Source organism: Silene latifolia, unplaced genomic scaffold (assembly GCF_048544455.1).
Source record: "Silene latifolia isolate original U9 population unplaced genomic scaffold, ASM4854445v1 scaffold_73, whole genome shotgun sequence".
In the NCBI taxonomy this organism is placed as follows: Eukaryota; Viridiplantae; Streptophyta; class Magnoliopsida; order Caryophyllales; family Caryophyllaceae; genus Silene; species Silene latifolia.
This window is the reverse complement of record NW_027413640.1, coordinates 1,186,306-1,202,872: the sequence shown is the minus strand read 5'-3', so window position 1 is coordinate 1,202,872 and position 16,567 is coordinate 1,186,306. Positions and strand designations below refer to the sequence as shown.

The 16,567-nt window shown below is 38.6% G+C and overlaps 2 protein-coding genes across 2 annotated transcripts; both read left to right on the top strand.

Annotated features, from left to right (window-relative positions):
• The first annotated feature begins 852 nt into the window (after positions 1 to 852).
• On the top strand, positions 853 to 2,405 carry LOC141640175 (uncharacterized). The gene is made up of 2 exons (XM_074449061.1): positions 853 to 1,873; positions 2,002 to 2,405. Exons 1-2 carry the CDS (start codon positions 853 to 855, stop codon positions 2,403 to 2,405), a joined length of 1,425 nt encoding a protein of 474 aa, XP_074305162.1.
• Positions 2,406 to 5,072: 2,667 nt separating this feature from the next.
• LOC141640174 (uncharacterized) lies at positions 5,073 to 6,219 on the top strand. The gene is made up of 2 exons (XM_074449060.1): positions 5,073 to 5,754; positions 5,918 to 6,219. Exons 1-2 carry the CDS (start codon positions 5,073 to 5,075, stop codon positions 6,217 to 6,219), a joined length of 984 nt encoding a protein of 327 aa, XP_074305161.1.
• Positions 6,220 to 16,567: the final 10,348 nt, after the last annotated feature.

Sequence of the window (16,567 nt, the reverse complement as noted above, 5' to 3'; positions counted from 1 at the left end):
ATGGGTACCTATATGAAATTAAAAAGAGCTGAAGGAAGTATCATTCAGCAAAAAGCAAAGGTGAACCATATATCCTATAGTGATTCCTCTTCAAAGTACTTCTTTGCTAGGATTCATGAAAGGAAGCAGCAGCAAATTATTGGGCAAATAAAGGATAAGGATGGTCATGATAGGGTTGGTCTAGATAATGTTGCCTTAGGGTTCATTGATTATTACCAACATCTGTTAGGCTCTTCTATTGCTACTCAGCCTGTTGATGTTCACTATATCCAACAAGGCTCCTGTATTCAAGCTGAGGATTTCGATCTTCTGATTAAACCTGTTACAGATGCTGAAATTAAAGTTGCTGTGTTTAGTATTGGTTCATATAAGAGCCCTAAGCCTGATGGGTTTTGTTCTGCTTTCTTCAAAGCTTCTTGGGATTTGGTTGGACCTGATTTTTGCAAGGCTGTCCAGGACTATTTCAGACATGGTAGGCTTAGTAAGCATGCCAATGAAACCCTCATCACTTTAATTCCAAATAAAAAGGTCAGCAATACTATCATGGATTTTAGGCCTATATCATGATGTACTACTTTTTTTAAAGCAATCAGTAAAATTCTTTCTACAAGACTTCAAACTATTCTTCCCAAACTCATTGGTCCTGAAAAAGCTGCTTTCATCAAGGGGAGAAACATCCATGAAAACATAATGATGTCCCAATCTCTAGTTAAAGGTTATGGCAGAAAGTATCTGACCCCCAGATGTTTGATAAAAGTTGATATTAGGAAGGCTTTTGATTCCCTTCAGTGGACTTTTATCCAAGCCATTCTAAAAGCTTTGAAATTTTCTGAGGATTTTGTGAATTAGATAATGGGTTGCATCACCAGCTCTTGGTTCTCTCTCAAGATAAATGAGTTTGTTCATGGCTTCTTTCAAGGGAAGAGTGGATTAACACAAGGTGACCCTCTCTCTCCCTATCTTTTTATTCTTGCCATGGAAATCCTGTCTAGATACCTTAGGAAGATCTGTACTTCTCCTAATGTCTCTTATCATCCTAAGTGCACTAAGCTTGGGCTCACTCACCTTATTTTTGCTGATGATTTGATGATATTTACTAAAGGTGATGTTCCTTCTATCACTGCTGTTTTGCAAGTCCTTGAGAGTTTCTCTACTTGGTCTAGGCTTTATGCTAACACTGAGAAAACTGAAATATACTTTGGAGGGGTCTCAGCTGCTATAAGACAACAAATTCTTCAGGGTATTGGCTTCTCTGAAGGAAAATTTCCATTTAGATATCTTGTTCTACCCCTAGCCACTGCCAGGATCACTGTGGATAGTTATGGGGTGCTACTCAATAAAATTCAATCCTACCTACAGCACTGGGCAACTAGGTTCTTCTCTTATGTAGGAAAAGTCCAACTTCTCAATTCTGTTATCTTTGGACTTACCAACTTTTGGTGTGCCACTGCTCTTTTACCCAAGAACATTATCAAAGCTCTCAACAAGCTCTGTAAGGATATTTGCAGGTCAATTGAGGATGGTAAAAGGAGATTGATTTTCAAAAGCTGGAAGAGCATTTGCTCTCCCTGGCAAGAGGGAGGCTTTAACATGAAAGAACTTTTTTCTTGGAACAAAGCACTCTTGGATAAATGGTTATGGATCCTTGAGGTTAAGAAAAGTGGTCTCTGGTTTGAATGGACTCAAGCATATCACCTCACTAATAGCTCCATATGGACTTTGCAAAGTAAGAGTCACTATACTGAAAGTCTCAGAAGTATTCTAATTATTAGAGATGAGCTTCTTAGCAAAACAGGCTCTACAACTGCAGCTGTTTCCCTCCTCGAATCCTGGTTTCACAATGGGAAGTTAGTATCAGTCAGGCTTATTCTTGGTTCAGAAACAACTTCCCTTCACTACATTGGACTGTTGCTTTGAATCATCAGTTCATCATACCTAGTCATCGGGTAATCACATCCGTTGCTATTCAACATAAATTGGCCACTCTTGATAATTTTGCAGGGAAAGGTTTGGCCATTATCAATAGATGCATTCTGTGCAAGCAAGATAATGGGACGCACAGTCATCTTTTCTTTAATTATGACTTCTCCAGCAAAATATGGGATGGCATTCAGAGGTGGCTGAAAATTTCTGGCAGAAGCTATGATGCTGAATCTGAGCTCCTATGGTGCTCTGACAGACGGCATGGTAGACACTGGAAAAATGGTTGGTTGAGAGATAGTATTGCTGAAACCTGCTACTATATATGGGATGAAAGGAACTCACGAGTCTTCAATGGCCTTGAACGAACTGCTGAGCAACTATTACATGTCATTCGAGTCACTGTTAGTAGTCGAATTTTAAGCAAAATCTCTTGCTTACATTATGAGATGGGTGCAGGAAGACTAAATCTCGTGTCGATTTAGTTTAGCCTTAGGGGATATTGCTTTGTTTGGAAACCTTGTCCTTTTTTATTTCTCTTTATGGATGAATAAGAATGGACTATAATTTCCTTGCAAAAAAAAATAAAAATAAAATAAAGTAATAAGAATAATAATAATAATAATAATAAGAACAATAAGAACAATAATAATAACAATAAGAACAATAATAATAACAACAACAACAACAACAACAACAACAACAACAACAACAACAACAACAACAACAACAACAACAACAACAACAACAACAACAACAACAACAACAACAACAACAACAACAACAACAACAACAACAACAACAACAACAACAACAACAACAACAACAACAACAACAACAACAACAACAACAACAACAACAACAACAACAACAACAACAACAACAACAACAACAACAACAACAACAACAACAACAACAACAACAACAACAACAACAACAACAACAACAACAACAACAACAACAACAACAACAACAACAACAACAACAACAACAACAACAACAACAACAACAACAACAACAACAACAACAACAACAACAACAACAACAACAACAACAACAACAACAACAACAACAACAACAACAACAACAATAATAATAATAATAGAAAGTCATGAAGAGAGAGAGCACCTTCTCTCCACGATCCTGCGATTCTGCTCCAAACCCTCGATTTCTCGATTTCTTTTCTTCTTTGATCTAATTTTACAATAATTTTCTTTCAATTTTTATTTTCTGTTCATGGCTAGACCTCGTGGAAGAGCTCGTGGGCGTCCGGTGTTGCATCAAGCAGTGGTGGATGCTCAACATGTGGCTTCTGATACGGATTCAGGTGATGTTGTTTGTACTCCTTTTGTGGCAAATGGGTTGGTTGGTTCTGCTGTTCGTAGTCATAGTCGTCCTAAGACCTATAACTCGATTATTAGTTCGCTTCGTGAGTCTGGTGATGCTTTGGTTAAGGAAATAGAGCCCAATTTTTGTGGCTCCTCCCCCGGAAAAGCCCTCTCTGGAGCTTAGCTTGGGGACTGGCTCTAAAACTGGTGCTTCTGAGATACCTGTTGCTGTTCTTGCTACTACTGCAGTGGGGACGGGTTGGAATAAGGTTTTCAAGCCTAAAGTTGGAATGAGTCTTCATTACTGTAAACATAGTGCTGATGCAACTGAGATTGATGTTTCTGCGGATGATGTGGAGGGTGAATTGCGAATTTGGCAATATACTTTAATGGGTAATGTTCTGGGTGCTCGTCCTACTGTGGCTCAAATGCAGGCTTATGTCACTAAGAGTTGGAATCATGTCTCAATTCCTACAGTACAGTATTTCCGGAGAGGATAGTTTTCTTTTCGATTTACTAGTGTTGAGGACATGGATGAGGTTTTGAAGGGAGGTCCCTGGTCTTTAGCTAGTAGTTCTCTGGTCTTGAAGCAGTGGACTCCAAATTTCTCCATGGAAATGGATAAGCTGTCTGTTGTTCCTATCTGGATTCTTTTTCCTGAGTTGGATCATGTACTATGGTCTGATGTTATCTTAAGCAAGCTTGTTAGTAAGGTAGGCCAACCTTTATATGCTGACTTCAGTACTACCTGTAAAGCACGGTTATCTTTTGCCAAAGTAATGGCTGAGGCGGATTTGGCTTCTGAGCATGTCATAATTAATACTCCATATCATGGACAGATAGTGTAGAAAATTGTTTATGAGTGGAAACCATTCTATTGTCACTGCTATGGTACGCTTGGTCATACTGAAAATTTTTGCAAGCTAAACAAGGATAAGGTGGTTGCTCAGCCTATTTGGCAGAAGAAGGCTCCTGTTCAGGCCATTGCAGGAGCTGCCCCTGCTAAGGTGCCTACTTCTACTGCTGCAGCTGCCCCTGAAAAGGTGCCTACTCCTACTGGTGGTGCTAGCAATAGTAAAGCAGGTTCATCCAAAGCTAGGGGGAAAAAGCCAGTTGAGACGGCCAAGCACCTAAGCTCTTCTTCTGGAGGCAGTGTTGGACAATCTGCAGCTGATGAGTCTTCTTCAGTAGTTACTTTACAAAATAATTATTCTGTTGTTGATGCTGAGGAGGAAGTTTTGATGCCTCTGGATGATAATACTCTGAATTTGGTGGCTGCTATTGATCCAAAGCCCCCTGAAATTCCTGATGATTGCAGCCTGGAACATTAGAGGGCTTAATGAAAGTATTAAGCAGTTAGAGGTTAGTAGGTTTTTATCTAAGAATAAATTAGATATTCTTTGCTTGGTGGAGACACATGTCAAGGATCATAAAGAGAAATCAATAATGTCTCAATTTCCTTATTATGGCATTATCAGTAATAAAGCTCAGGGTAGGATTTGGCTTTATTATAATCCTGCTACTGTTTCTATTAGTAATGTGATACTCCATGAATAACTTATCCATTGTGATGTTTGGTTCAAGGCCACTAATCAAGCTATAGCTGTAACTTGTGTGTATGGTTTGAATGACCCTAAGGCAAGGGTGGCTCTATGGGATAAGCTTATTGAGATCTCAAAAACTACCTCTGCTTGGGTTGTTATGGGAGACTTCAATGTTGTTAGGAATTTGTGTGAAAGAGAGGGCCCCAACCTTCCAACAACTCAAGATATCTTGGCTTTTAATGCTTGTTTGGCTTAGTGTTATTTAGATGACATGCACAGCATGGGGTCTGAATTCCCTTGGTCTAATAAGCAGGGGTCTGACACAAGAACTTGGGCTAGATTAGATAGGGTTCTGGTAAACCCTGCTTGGCTTGCCATATTTCCTGCATCTTATGCACTCAGTCTGCCTCCTGGTCTTTCTGATCATTCCCCTTTGATGGTGTCTGTGGCATCTGATAGTCCTGTTAAAAGGAGATTCAGTTTCCTGAATGCTTGGCAAGATCATCCTGATTATCAGAGTCTTATTCAAAGTGCTTGGAATACACCTTGTTATGGCACTCCCATGTATCAGCTGTTTTTCAAACTCAAAAGTGTGAAGAGCTCCTTGCAGCAATTGCATAAAAGGAATTTCTCTAACATCACTGAGAGGGTTCAGGAACTCAGAGGGCAGTTGGAAGATTGTCAAAATGAGTTGCAAACTTACTTATTTTCTCCTTTTTTGATTGCTAAGGAGAAAAATCTTGCTGCTCAATATGCTAAACTCAGTAAGATAGAAGTGGATATTTTATTTCAGAAGGCTAAGGTGAATAATATTAGGAAACGGGACTGTTCTTCCAGTTTCTTTTTCTCCAAAATTGCACTTAGGAGGCACCATAGTACCATTGGAATTATTAGGGACAAGGATGGTACTACCATATATGGCATTGATAATGTCAATTCTGCTTTTGTGGATTACTATACTAGTCTTCTGGGGGGAAACTTGATGTTGACCCCATTAGTGACATAGTTTTCTCCTCTAGTCCTAGGGTTTCTAATGAGGCTGGGGTTGAGCTAATTGCACCTGTTACAAGAGATGAGATCAGAAACGCTTTGTTCAGCATCTCTTCTAATAAGATCCCTTGTCAGGATGGGTTTTCATCTGGCTTTTCAAGAAAGATTGGGACACAGCTAGGGATACATTATGTGTTGTTGTTGAGGAGTTTTTCAGAAAGGGCAGAATGATGAGAAAGGTTAATACCACTCTCCTAGCTCTTGTTCCTAAGAAGGAAGTGCCTCTTGCAGTCCAGGATTTCCGGCCTATAGCTTGTTGCTATGTGGTTTATAAGACCATTAGCAAGATTATAGCCAATAGATTGCAGTCTGTGCTATCTGATTTAGTGGGAAGTGAACAAACAGCTTTTATTAAGGGTCGAAATAAATATCTTTGAGAATATCATGATGTCTCAGACTTTAATCAAGGGTTACAATCAGAGCCTCATTTCTCCTAGGTGCCTGATTAAAGTTGACATAAAGAAGGCTTTTGACTCTCTTCAGTGGGACTTTATTCAAAATATGCTTCAAGGGTTGGGTTTCCCTCAAAAATTTGTCACTTGGATCATGGGTTGTATTGCCTCCACTTGGTTTTATATTAAGGTAAATGGTAGCATTTGTGGTTTCTTTCCTGGCAAATCTGGAGTCAGGAAAGGGGATCCTATTTCTCCCTATATATTTGTGTTTAGTATGGAAATTTTTTCCAGACAACTCAGAAGACTTTCCCTTCTTCACCAAGTTTCTCTTCATCCTAAATGTGCAAAACTTAGATTAAATCATCTGGTTTTTGCTGATGATCTCATGATATTTATGAGTGGGGATGTACCTTCTGTTGTTGTTGTTGCTACTTGCCTCTCTGAGTTTGCTAAAGTTTCTGGTTTACATGCTAATCCTTCTAAGACTAGTATTTACTATGGAGGGGTCAGCCAGGAGGTTAAGTACCAGATTGGGGCACTTACTGGTTATTCTGAGGAGCAATTCCCATTTAGGTAACTGGGTATTACCATGAGCCCTGGTAGATTGGCTCCTGGGATGTTTCAGGCTATGGTGGACAAGGTTGAGGCTTCCATTTAGCATTGGACTGGTAATCTGCTATCCTATGCTGGGAAAATGCAACTTATCAACTCAGTCTTGTTTGGCCTTGAAAATTATTGGTGCTCTGCTTTGTTATTACCTAAAGTGGTAGCTAAGTTGGTTAATAAGTTGTATAAGAATTACTTTTGGGGTACTCCTTCTAGACAACACAAGATGACCTTCCAAAGTTGGGGTTCCATTTGTGCTCCTTGGCAGGAAGGAGGGTTCAACATCAAAGAACTCTTGAGTTGGAACAAGGCACTTATTATATAAGTAAATGGCTGTGGTTTCTTACTCAAGGTAAGGAGGGGATCTGGGCAACTTGGACTATGTCTTATATTACTCTTGGCTCCTCCATTTGGACTGTCCAGTGCAAACCTCATTATGCTGAGAGTTGGCGTGCTATCCTTAAGACTAGGGATCATCTTTTGGCTATTGCTGGAGGTCAACAGGGTGCACAAGCAGCTCTAAACTCTTGTGTCATCAAAGGGGATTTTTTTTTGGTAAAGCATATGATATTTTCAGGAAGAAACGCAGTAAATTAGGCTGGACCAAGGCTTTAGCCTGTACTGAGATCCTCCCTAAGCACAAGGTATGTGTTATTCAAGCTACTCAGCAGGTCTTGTCTACTATTGATAAGATCAGAGCCCGTGGCTATCCTCTGGTGAATTGGTGCTGCTTGTGTGAAAAAGCTTGGGAATCTCATAGGCATCTGTTCTTCAGATGCTCCTACTCTCAGCATATATGCAGATTAATGGTGAATTGGCTTGGTATAACTGGCTGCAGGTCTGATCTTTCTCTGAAAAATTGGTTGTATAGGATTTCTGCTAAGGGTGGTCTGAGTGGTTGGAAGAAAATCTTGGTTACTAGTTGCATTGCTGGGCTGGTCTATGTTGGAGCTTGTGTCCTTCACAAATTAGTGTGATAACATTAATAAATCTCTTATAGGTTCACAAGAGTATACTTCGTATTTTATCAGTTGATTAACGATTACCTAATAACGGTTGGCTTGCTAGAAAGTTTGACGTTATTATCATACAGATGGCGGTGATCAACTGGTCCCTAAAAGTCACACCTAAAGGATGTGTTTGAGAGATGTGGTTATGGAAATGTAATCACATTGATGCCTTATATGACTAAACAGTTAGTCAACGTGTTGATGAGACGATTATTTAATGCCGATTAAATAATATTAGCTAAGACGAATTAACTGTCAATTCGTAAAATTGAATATAATATGTTATATTTAATTAATGTATATAATGTTTGCTTGGACGAATTAATATGTTAATTCTTAATTAAATGTAATCGGTTATATTTAATCAGCAAAGGATAAATTATACGATATTGTCATAATATATTATTATTGACCCGTATTAATTAATGCGGTATAATATAAATGACAATTTATATTTAATACATTTTATACATTTTGCATATTACCAAAATAAGAAGATTTAATCTCCTTATTTTGGGTAAATAGAAAAACCGAAAAAAAGAGAAATAATTCTCTTATTTTCGGATATGGGCCGGAAAATTAAAAAAAAAAAGAAAAATCTACCCTAATATCCACATACACGGTTTATAGGGAGTTTAGAGGAGTAGTTTTTCTAACCTAATTTTCTAACTCATTCTTGCCTCTCTCATCAAAACACAAAAACACAAAACCCTAATTAATTTTACAGAAAATTTGGGGATCGATTCTAGCAAGAAGCAATGGCATATCTCATATCGTCTTGGGTGCAACTGATAGGTGAATATCATTGCGATATTGTTCTTAGGCCGTTTTTGCTAGGACCAAAGGTTGATTTCTTTATTCTCTACCCTTTTTGTTTATGCAATTTATTTTATGACTAGTTTCATCTTAATAAATTTCGTTATAATCCTTAAAGTTAAATGGATGCATACAGATAAATCCCACAAGTGGTATCAGAGCCAAGGCCACGAATTTTATTTTGATGATTTTCATAAAATTGGATGCAAGTAATTTTAGGGTTTCGAAAAAAAAAAAAAAAAAAAAAAAGGTTCGGCTGTTTTTTTTTTGCCGAGAAAAATTTTTTTCATCCGTTTTTTTCTTTTTGTTTGATGATTTATTTCCATTTTGATTTTTCATATTGTTGTTTTAATTAGTTAAAATAATCATATGATAAATTTGTAGATGTTAGGTTTAATGAAGATTAAATCATAATGTAAATGGAAATCGTCTAATTGTTGATGATAAATTGTTTTTTGCTATAATGTTTTTGGCATAAATAGTTCTAAATTGTTGTTTAGAATCATGTTTCATAAATTTACATGTTTAAATTATAAGATGAATATGCCAATCTTGTTAATAGCAACAATAAACGATTTTTGTTCATCAATATCATGTTTTTGCAATTAGGGCATAATGCCGAATTGATAAAAAAATATTGGGGCTGTTTTAATTTTTTTTCCCAGCCGAGACACAAAAAAAAAATTAGGGTTTCTGTTTTTTTTGTTGTTTCGTTTTTCCAGCCGTGAAAAGTAAAAAAAAAAAAAAAATTGTTTTGTTTCGGTTTTTACAGAAAAACCGTGTTTTAAGAAAATAAACGGGCTGTTTTTGTTTTTTTCTGTTTTGCCGAAAAAAAAAACACTTGTTTTTTTTTTCTTCCTGTCATGCCGAGAGCATTTTTGAAGAAAAAAAATTTTCCTGTTTTTTTGTTGTTTTTTGGCCAATTAATTATTGTGAAGCGGTTCATAATTCATAGATATACCTAATTATTTTAAAGCAGTTTAAAATATTAATGGATTAAATTCATATTACAAGTCCAATATGAATTAAGATTACGTTAATAGTGACTAATTGAGGAATTGTCACTTAATTTAATCAATGAAATAGGTGGTTTGGATAAAATTAATCTACATAATTAAAAAATTATGTCCTGTATGTTTAATTTATTTTAGTTGATGCATTTTATTATAGTTGAATGAATCGTTGAATGGTTTTATTTACGTATTTTTGCAATCGGTTGTAATTTGTAATACCTAGTGTGGCCTTAGTCAAATTATGTTTTCGTAATGATGGGAACATAATTTTTAATGTAATTTGAGATCTCGTATCTCCGTTTGGTTTTCTTTATTTATTACGGTTTTGAAATTAGAATGTAAATAGGTTTATTATGTAATTTTTAAATTGTAATTTTTGAGAAGACTAAAGATGGAGATTGGAGCTCACTCCCGCTACATGGATCAAGATGGAACATCAAGACAAGCTTCCCGGGTCCATGGATGGATTCCAAAGTTGTATTTATGTTCATTTTGATAGGATAGGCCACACTAGAACTTTATTTTTGTTTTACATTTTACCGTTCTTATTGCTTTTCATTCACATGCTAGTTAATGCATCATATTCCGCCTAAAACCAAACCACCTACTAAAATGCATGAAAATTGACACATATAGGTTGTATGTTAGTTTTCATAGACATACAGATGTCACATGTTTATTAAGCCATCACCTTAGTTTATTCATTCACGCATGCTAGATATTAGTTCACTTAAAATGAATTAAAATAAAGTTGATGGGATCTTCCTCTAAAATGGAAATTGAGATTAGTCTTTATAAGGGAAAACAACTATGAATCCCTTCTTCGTCGGTAGGCATAATATGACCCCTTCTACGTTGGGTAAGTAGTTTGTGTTGACTTAGTTTATCTCAACATTATAGTCCGAAGAGTTTCTCGTGATTATGATGGACTAAAGATAGAATTTTGTAAATTTATCGACCAAGAATTCTAACAGTAGAATTAGCCAAAAGATTGGCTTATCAATTTACAGATAATTGAGTCTTGGGATCATTTATATAATTCTTGAGGAAGGTCAATTGTATAAATGCTTGAGTCTTCGCGTTATGACACTAGATCATTAGACTTAAAATCATAAACGATGCACATGCTTATTATTTTATTCTTCTTTTCGCAATGTAGAACACGTTTATATTACTGTTACAACAAATGGCTGGAAATAACGAAATCCTAATGCCAAGTGCCACACTTGGACGCGAGTCCTGGCTGAAAGTTTTTATGGACAACATGAATCAGTACACGCGACTGAAGAATGATGGGTCCAACTTTGCGGACTGGGAGGCAGCACTACGGAATGCTGCCATTGCTGATGGTAAGCTCAAGTACTTAACTGAGCCAATACCGGTCAAACCAGCCCCCAATGCGAGAGTTAACGAGTCACTTGCTTATAGTGATTTCGTTATAGAAACGGGTGCGATAAAGAACGTACTCATCTTTGCAATGGAAACCAATTTGCAGAGACGCTTCATTGCCCAAGGTACGAACAAGATTTTCACCACGCTCACTAACGAGTTCTCAAAAGCAACGAGAATCGTTACTTATGAGCATACATGTCGCTTCTTTGATGCGAAACTCCAGAATGGCCAACCGGTTAGCCCACACATTCTTAACATGATTGAGAATGTCGAGAAATTGGAGGCATTTGATTGCAAAATCAGTGAGAGCATTGTCATTGACCGAATGCTTCATTCTCTTCACGATGGTTTTGCCCTTTTCAGGGCGAACTACTACATGAATGACTTAAAGAAAAGTCCTCATGAGCTACATTCACTTCTCGTACAGACTGAGAAGGATATGAAATTGAGTGGGAGCATGAAGCAGGATGTTCTCACGATTTCCAACAAGGGTAAAGGTAAGGGCAAAGCTCCAGGCAACCTAGCTGTAGGCAAGCCAAAATTCAAGAAGCCAGGAAACGGTAAGAGTGGGCTCGGTGAGACTAGTGGCTCACAGGGCAAGGCAAAGAGCAAGGGTGGTGACATTGAGTGCCACCATTGTCACAAGACTGTGTAGGGAAATATCCGTAAAATTCCCTTAAATTTTAGGACTATAACGTAAGTTTAACATGCGATTTATGGTCATAAACGAAAAACAATAGAGAAACGATAAAGAACAAGAATCAACCTCGGGTCCTTTGTAAATACGGCCTAAGAACAGAAATCAATATAGATTTCCTCCTAATCGTTGCACCCAAGACCGTCTGAGACTATGCCCCTTGTGCTAGAAAGTACTCTCTAATTGCCTTGCAATATTAAGAGAGTTTTTTTGAGGTTTTCGATGTGAGATCTAGGTTTCAGAGAGAATGCCTCCAAAACCTAATTTTGTGCAAAATGGAATGCCTAGGTCAAAAGGAGAGAAAGCTCTCCTTTTGTTTGTTTCGGCCAAAACCGTGAGCTTCATGGGGAAGTGGGCTTTCACTTTCTCCTTATTTTAACTCGTGGTCCGACTCGATTTTCGCTAAATGTATATGACGGGATTTTATTATAAATCGTCATCGGTTATCGGTTATTAAAATATCGACTAGTAACATGGATTAGTCGACATATTAATACTTGTCCGACAAAGACAATATTGTATAATTAATTCAATATACATCAATTAAATATAATCGTTTATATTCAATTTACGAATTAACCGCTTAATTCGTCATAGCCATTATTATTTAATCCGTATTAAATAATTATCTCAACATCGCATTTGACTAATTATTAGTCAATAAGTCCGACTAACTGTTTAGTCATATTAGGCATCAACATGACTGTATTTTCATACCGTCACATCTCTCAAACGTATCCTATAGGTGTGACTTTTAGGGACCATTTGATCACCGCCATCAGTATGACAATAACGTCAAACTTATCTAGTAAGCCAACCGTTATTGATAAACGTGGACCAACTGATAATAATACAAAAGTATACCCTTTGATCCTTTTAGAGATTTATTTGTCATTGCACTAACTGTAGAGGACACCAGCCCCAACAAGCTCCCACTTGTCCGTACAAGTGTACGTGCAATAACGTTATCCGCACTAACTGGAGGACACCAGCTCCAACAAACTCCCACTTGTCCGTACAAGTGTATGTACGATAACCGATTCTCATATTCATTTAAAATTTCTCCCACTCAATGTAAAACAATTTGCAGATCCGGATCCGCAAAGGTCGTATTTTACAATCGATCTGTATCTAGAGTGGTTTCCCCGACTAGAGAGTAACTTAACTGATAAAACGAATTCGTATTCGAGCATGGCCATGCATTTCGATTCTGACTCCTCGAGTGGCCCCGAGAAATATCGAGTACACGATAAAGGCTGAATATTTCCTTCAACTCAACTCCGCCGATCTAAGCACAAGCATGAAATGACCCAGAAACAATCTACTTGGCCCCCATTACGGATGACCGTGAGAAAGAAACCAAAGTCACCCAAAATCTGCCTTAGTCTCAAGAGACGGTCGATAGTCAAAAGAATCGACTCTTAGGATCACCATGGAGGTCCTATCCACGACCTGGCACCGAATGTTATAAAACATTTAGGACTCCATGTCGATGTCACAATTGTGTCCTACGAGATATCCGTATAACTCGCCCTGTGATTGGTCAGTCAACCTTTTGACTTATGGCTCGTTGAACCCACCATCAACCAACGTCACAAAATAATTGCAGAGTTATCAGCTCACGTGGGCAATTAAGGACCAAAAATATAATGTTTGTTCAGTTCACTTTGTGGTGTTCAAAATTGTCGTACAAATCCACATGAAAAACAAAATATATAAATATCAAAACGATGATGTCGTTTAGAGTACAAAAGAGAATGAATCTAATCCATAAAAGAGTACTACAACTCAGGAACACGTTTAATTCCCATGGAATTAACATGCCCTTCATGCTTATCTTGTCGTAATGGTTTAGTGAGAGGATCTGCTATATTATCATCTGTAGCAATCTTTTCTATCACTACCTCCTTTTGCTCCACGTAATCTCGGATTAGATGAGCTTTCCGTTGTACATGTCTAGACTTGTTGCTAGACTTAGGCTCCTTAGCTTGGAAGATGGCACCTCTATTGTCGCAATAGATGGTGATCGGGTCATTCGAACTAGGCACTACAGATAGTCCTTGTAAGAATTGACGCATCCATATCGCTTCCTTTGCAGCTTCAGACGCGGCATAGTACTCGGACTCAGTCGTAGAATCTGCTTTAACACTTTGTTTGGACTCGATTCAAGCTGACTGCGGCGCCATTAAGAGTAAAAACGAATCCAGACTGAGATTTCGAGTCATCTCGATCCGTTTGGAAGCTAGCATCTGCGTAACCGGTTGCGCATAGCTTTTGTTCGCCTCCATAAGTCAATGCCCAATCTTTAGTCCTCCGTAGGTACTTAAGAAAGTTCTTGACAGCCATCCAATGTGATTCATCTGGATGCTGTTGGAATCGACTTGTCATACTCAATGCATATGCCACGTCCGGAGGTGTGCATATCATGGCATACATGATTGATTCTATAGCCGAGGCATAAGGAATCTGTGTCATGCGCTCTTTCTCTTCCGGTGTCTCTGGTGCCTGAGACTTGCTCAAATGCACCCCTGGAGCCATAGGAAGAAACCCCTTTTTGGAGTTAGTCATGCTGAATCTCTCTAGTATCTTGTCTATATAAGACTCCTGACTGAGAGATAACATCCAACGTGATCTATCTCGATAGATGCGGATGCCCAAAATTCTTTGTGCCTCACCCAGATCTTTCATCTGGAAATGGTTCTTCAACCATACTTTTACCGAAGTTAAAAGAGGTATGTCATTCCCAATCAGGAGTATGTCATCGACATACAATATTAGGAAGACAATCTTGCTCCCACTCGACTTGATATATAGACATGGTTCCTCGACCGATCGAGTAAATCCATTTTCTTTTATCACTTGGTCGAAACGATGATTCCAACTCCTAGAAGCTTGCTTAAGTCCATAAATGGAACGCTTAAGCTTGCACACTTTCTTAGGATGTTCAGGATCGATGAAACCTTCGGGTTGTACCATGTACAACTCTTCCTCCAAATAACCGTTTAAGAAGGCGGTTTTCACATCCATCTGCCAAATTTCATAGTCATGAAAAGCGGCAATCGCTAAGATAATCCGAATGGAACGCAGCATGACTACGGGTGCAAAAATTTCATCGTAGTGCAAACCTGGCACTTGGGTGAAACCTTTAGCAACTAGTCGTGCTTTATAGATATCTTGTTGACCTTCCACAGAATGCTTTATCTTGTAAAGCCATTTGCATTGAAGGGGACGAACCTTAACAGGCAAGTCAACAAGATCTCATACGTTGTTCTCATACATGGAGTCCATCTCGGATTGCATGGCTTCAAGCCATAGCTTTGAGTCAGAACTAGTCATGGCACCTTTATAGGTTGCGGGTTCACTACTCGTTAAGAGCAGAATGTCATCTATGTCATGTTCCTCGACCATACCAATGTATCTGTCCGGAGGAATAGAGACTCTTCCCGACCTCCTAGGTTCCTCAGGAATACTAACCGCTGCCGGGATTGAAGGAACTTGTTCCTCCAATGGTTGCTCGGTATTTGGTTCTGGAATCTCCGACGGCTCGAAGGTTCTATTACTCTTCGCATTCTCGAGAAATTCCTTCTCTAAGAATGTCGCACTAGCCGCAACAAATACACGTTGTTCGGTTGGCGAATAGAAGTAATGACCAAGTGTTCCTTTAGGATAACCTATAAAGTATGTCTTGACCGATCGCGGGCCGAGCTTATCCTCGTGTCTCCACTTGACATAAGCCTCGCAGCCCCAAACCCGTATAAAGGACAAGTTAGGGACCGTTCCCTTCCATAGTTCATATGGAGTCTTGTCAACAGCTTTAGACGGACTTCGGTTAAGTATTAGAGCAGCTGGCAGAAGAGCATAACCCCACAATGAGTTAGGCAACACGGTGTGACTCATCATGGATCGAACCATATCAAGTAGTGTTCGATTTCTCCGTTCGGACACACCATTCAACTGAGGTGTTCCAGGTGGAGTTAACTGTAAGGCAATCCCACAATCCTTAAGGTGTTTATCAAACTCGTGAGAAAGATACTCGCCACCACGGTCTGATCGTAGTGTTTTAATCTTTCTACCCAGTTGGTTCTGTACCCGATTCTGGTATTCTTTGAATTTCTCAAAGGATTCACTTTTGTGCTTCATTAAGTAGACATAGCCATATCTACTTAAATCGTCCGTGAAAGTGATGAAGTACCTATAGCCTTCTCGTGCGGTGATTGACATAGGTCCACACACGTCTGTATGTATGAGTCCTAATAGGTCAGCAGCGCGCATTCCAACACCTTTGAAGGAAATTCGAGTCATCTTACCAATGAGACATGATTCACACGTGCCAAATGATTGAAAATCAAAGGCCGAGATAGCTCCATTCGTTATGAGCTGTTTAACGTGTTTCTCATTAATGTGTCCCATACGGCAGTGCCATAGATAAGTTTGATCTTTGTCACCAACCTTTAACCTTTTATTCATTACGTGCAATATTTGGTGGTCGATCTAAAACATAAATTCCGTTCATGGAGACCGCCTTGCCATAAATCATATCGTGTAATGAGAAAATGCAAGTATTATTCTCTATTACAAATGAAAAACCAAGTTTGTCAAGTGCGTAAACCGAAATAATGTTTTTGGATAGACTGGGTACATAATAGCGAGTTATATAAAAATAACTCAAATCGCTAGGAAGTGGATCACATATGTTCCCCTTGAGACGGCAGCCACTCGTGCTCCATTCCCAACACGCAGGTCCACCTCACCCTTTACGAGGGGTTCGATGTTTCGGAGCCCCTGCACATGATTAC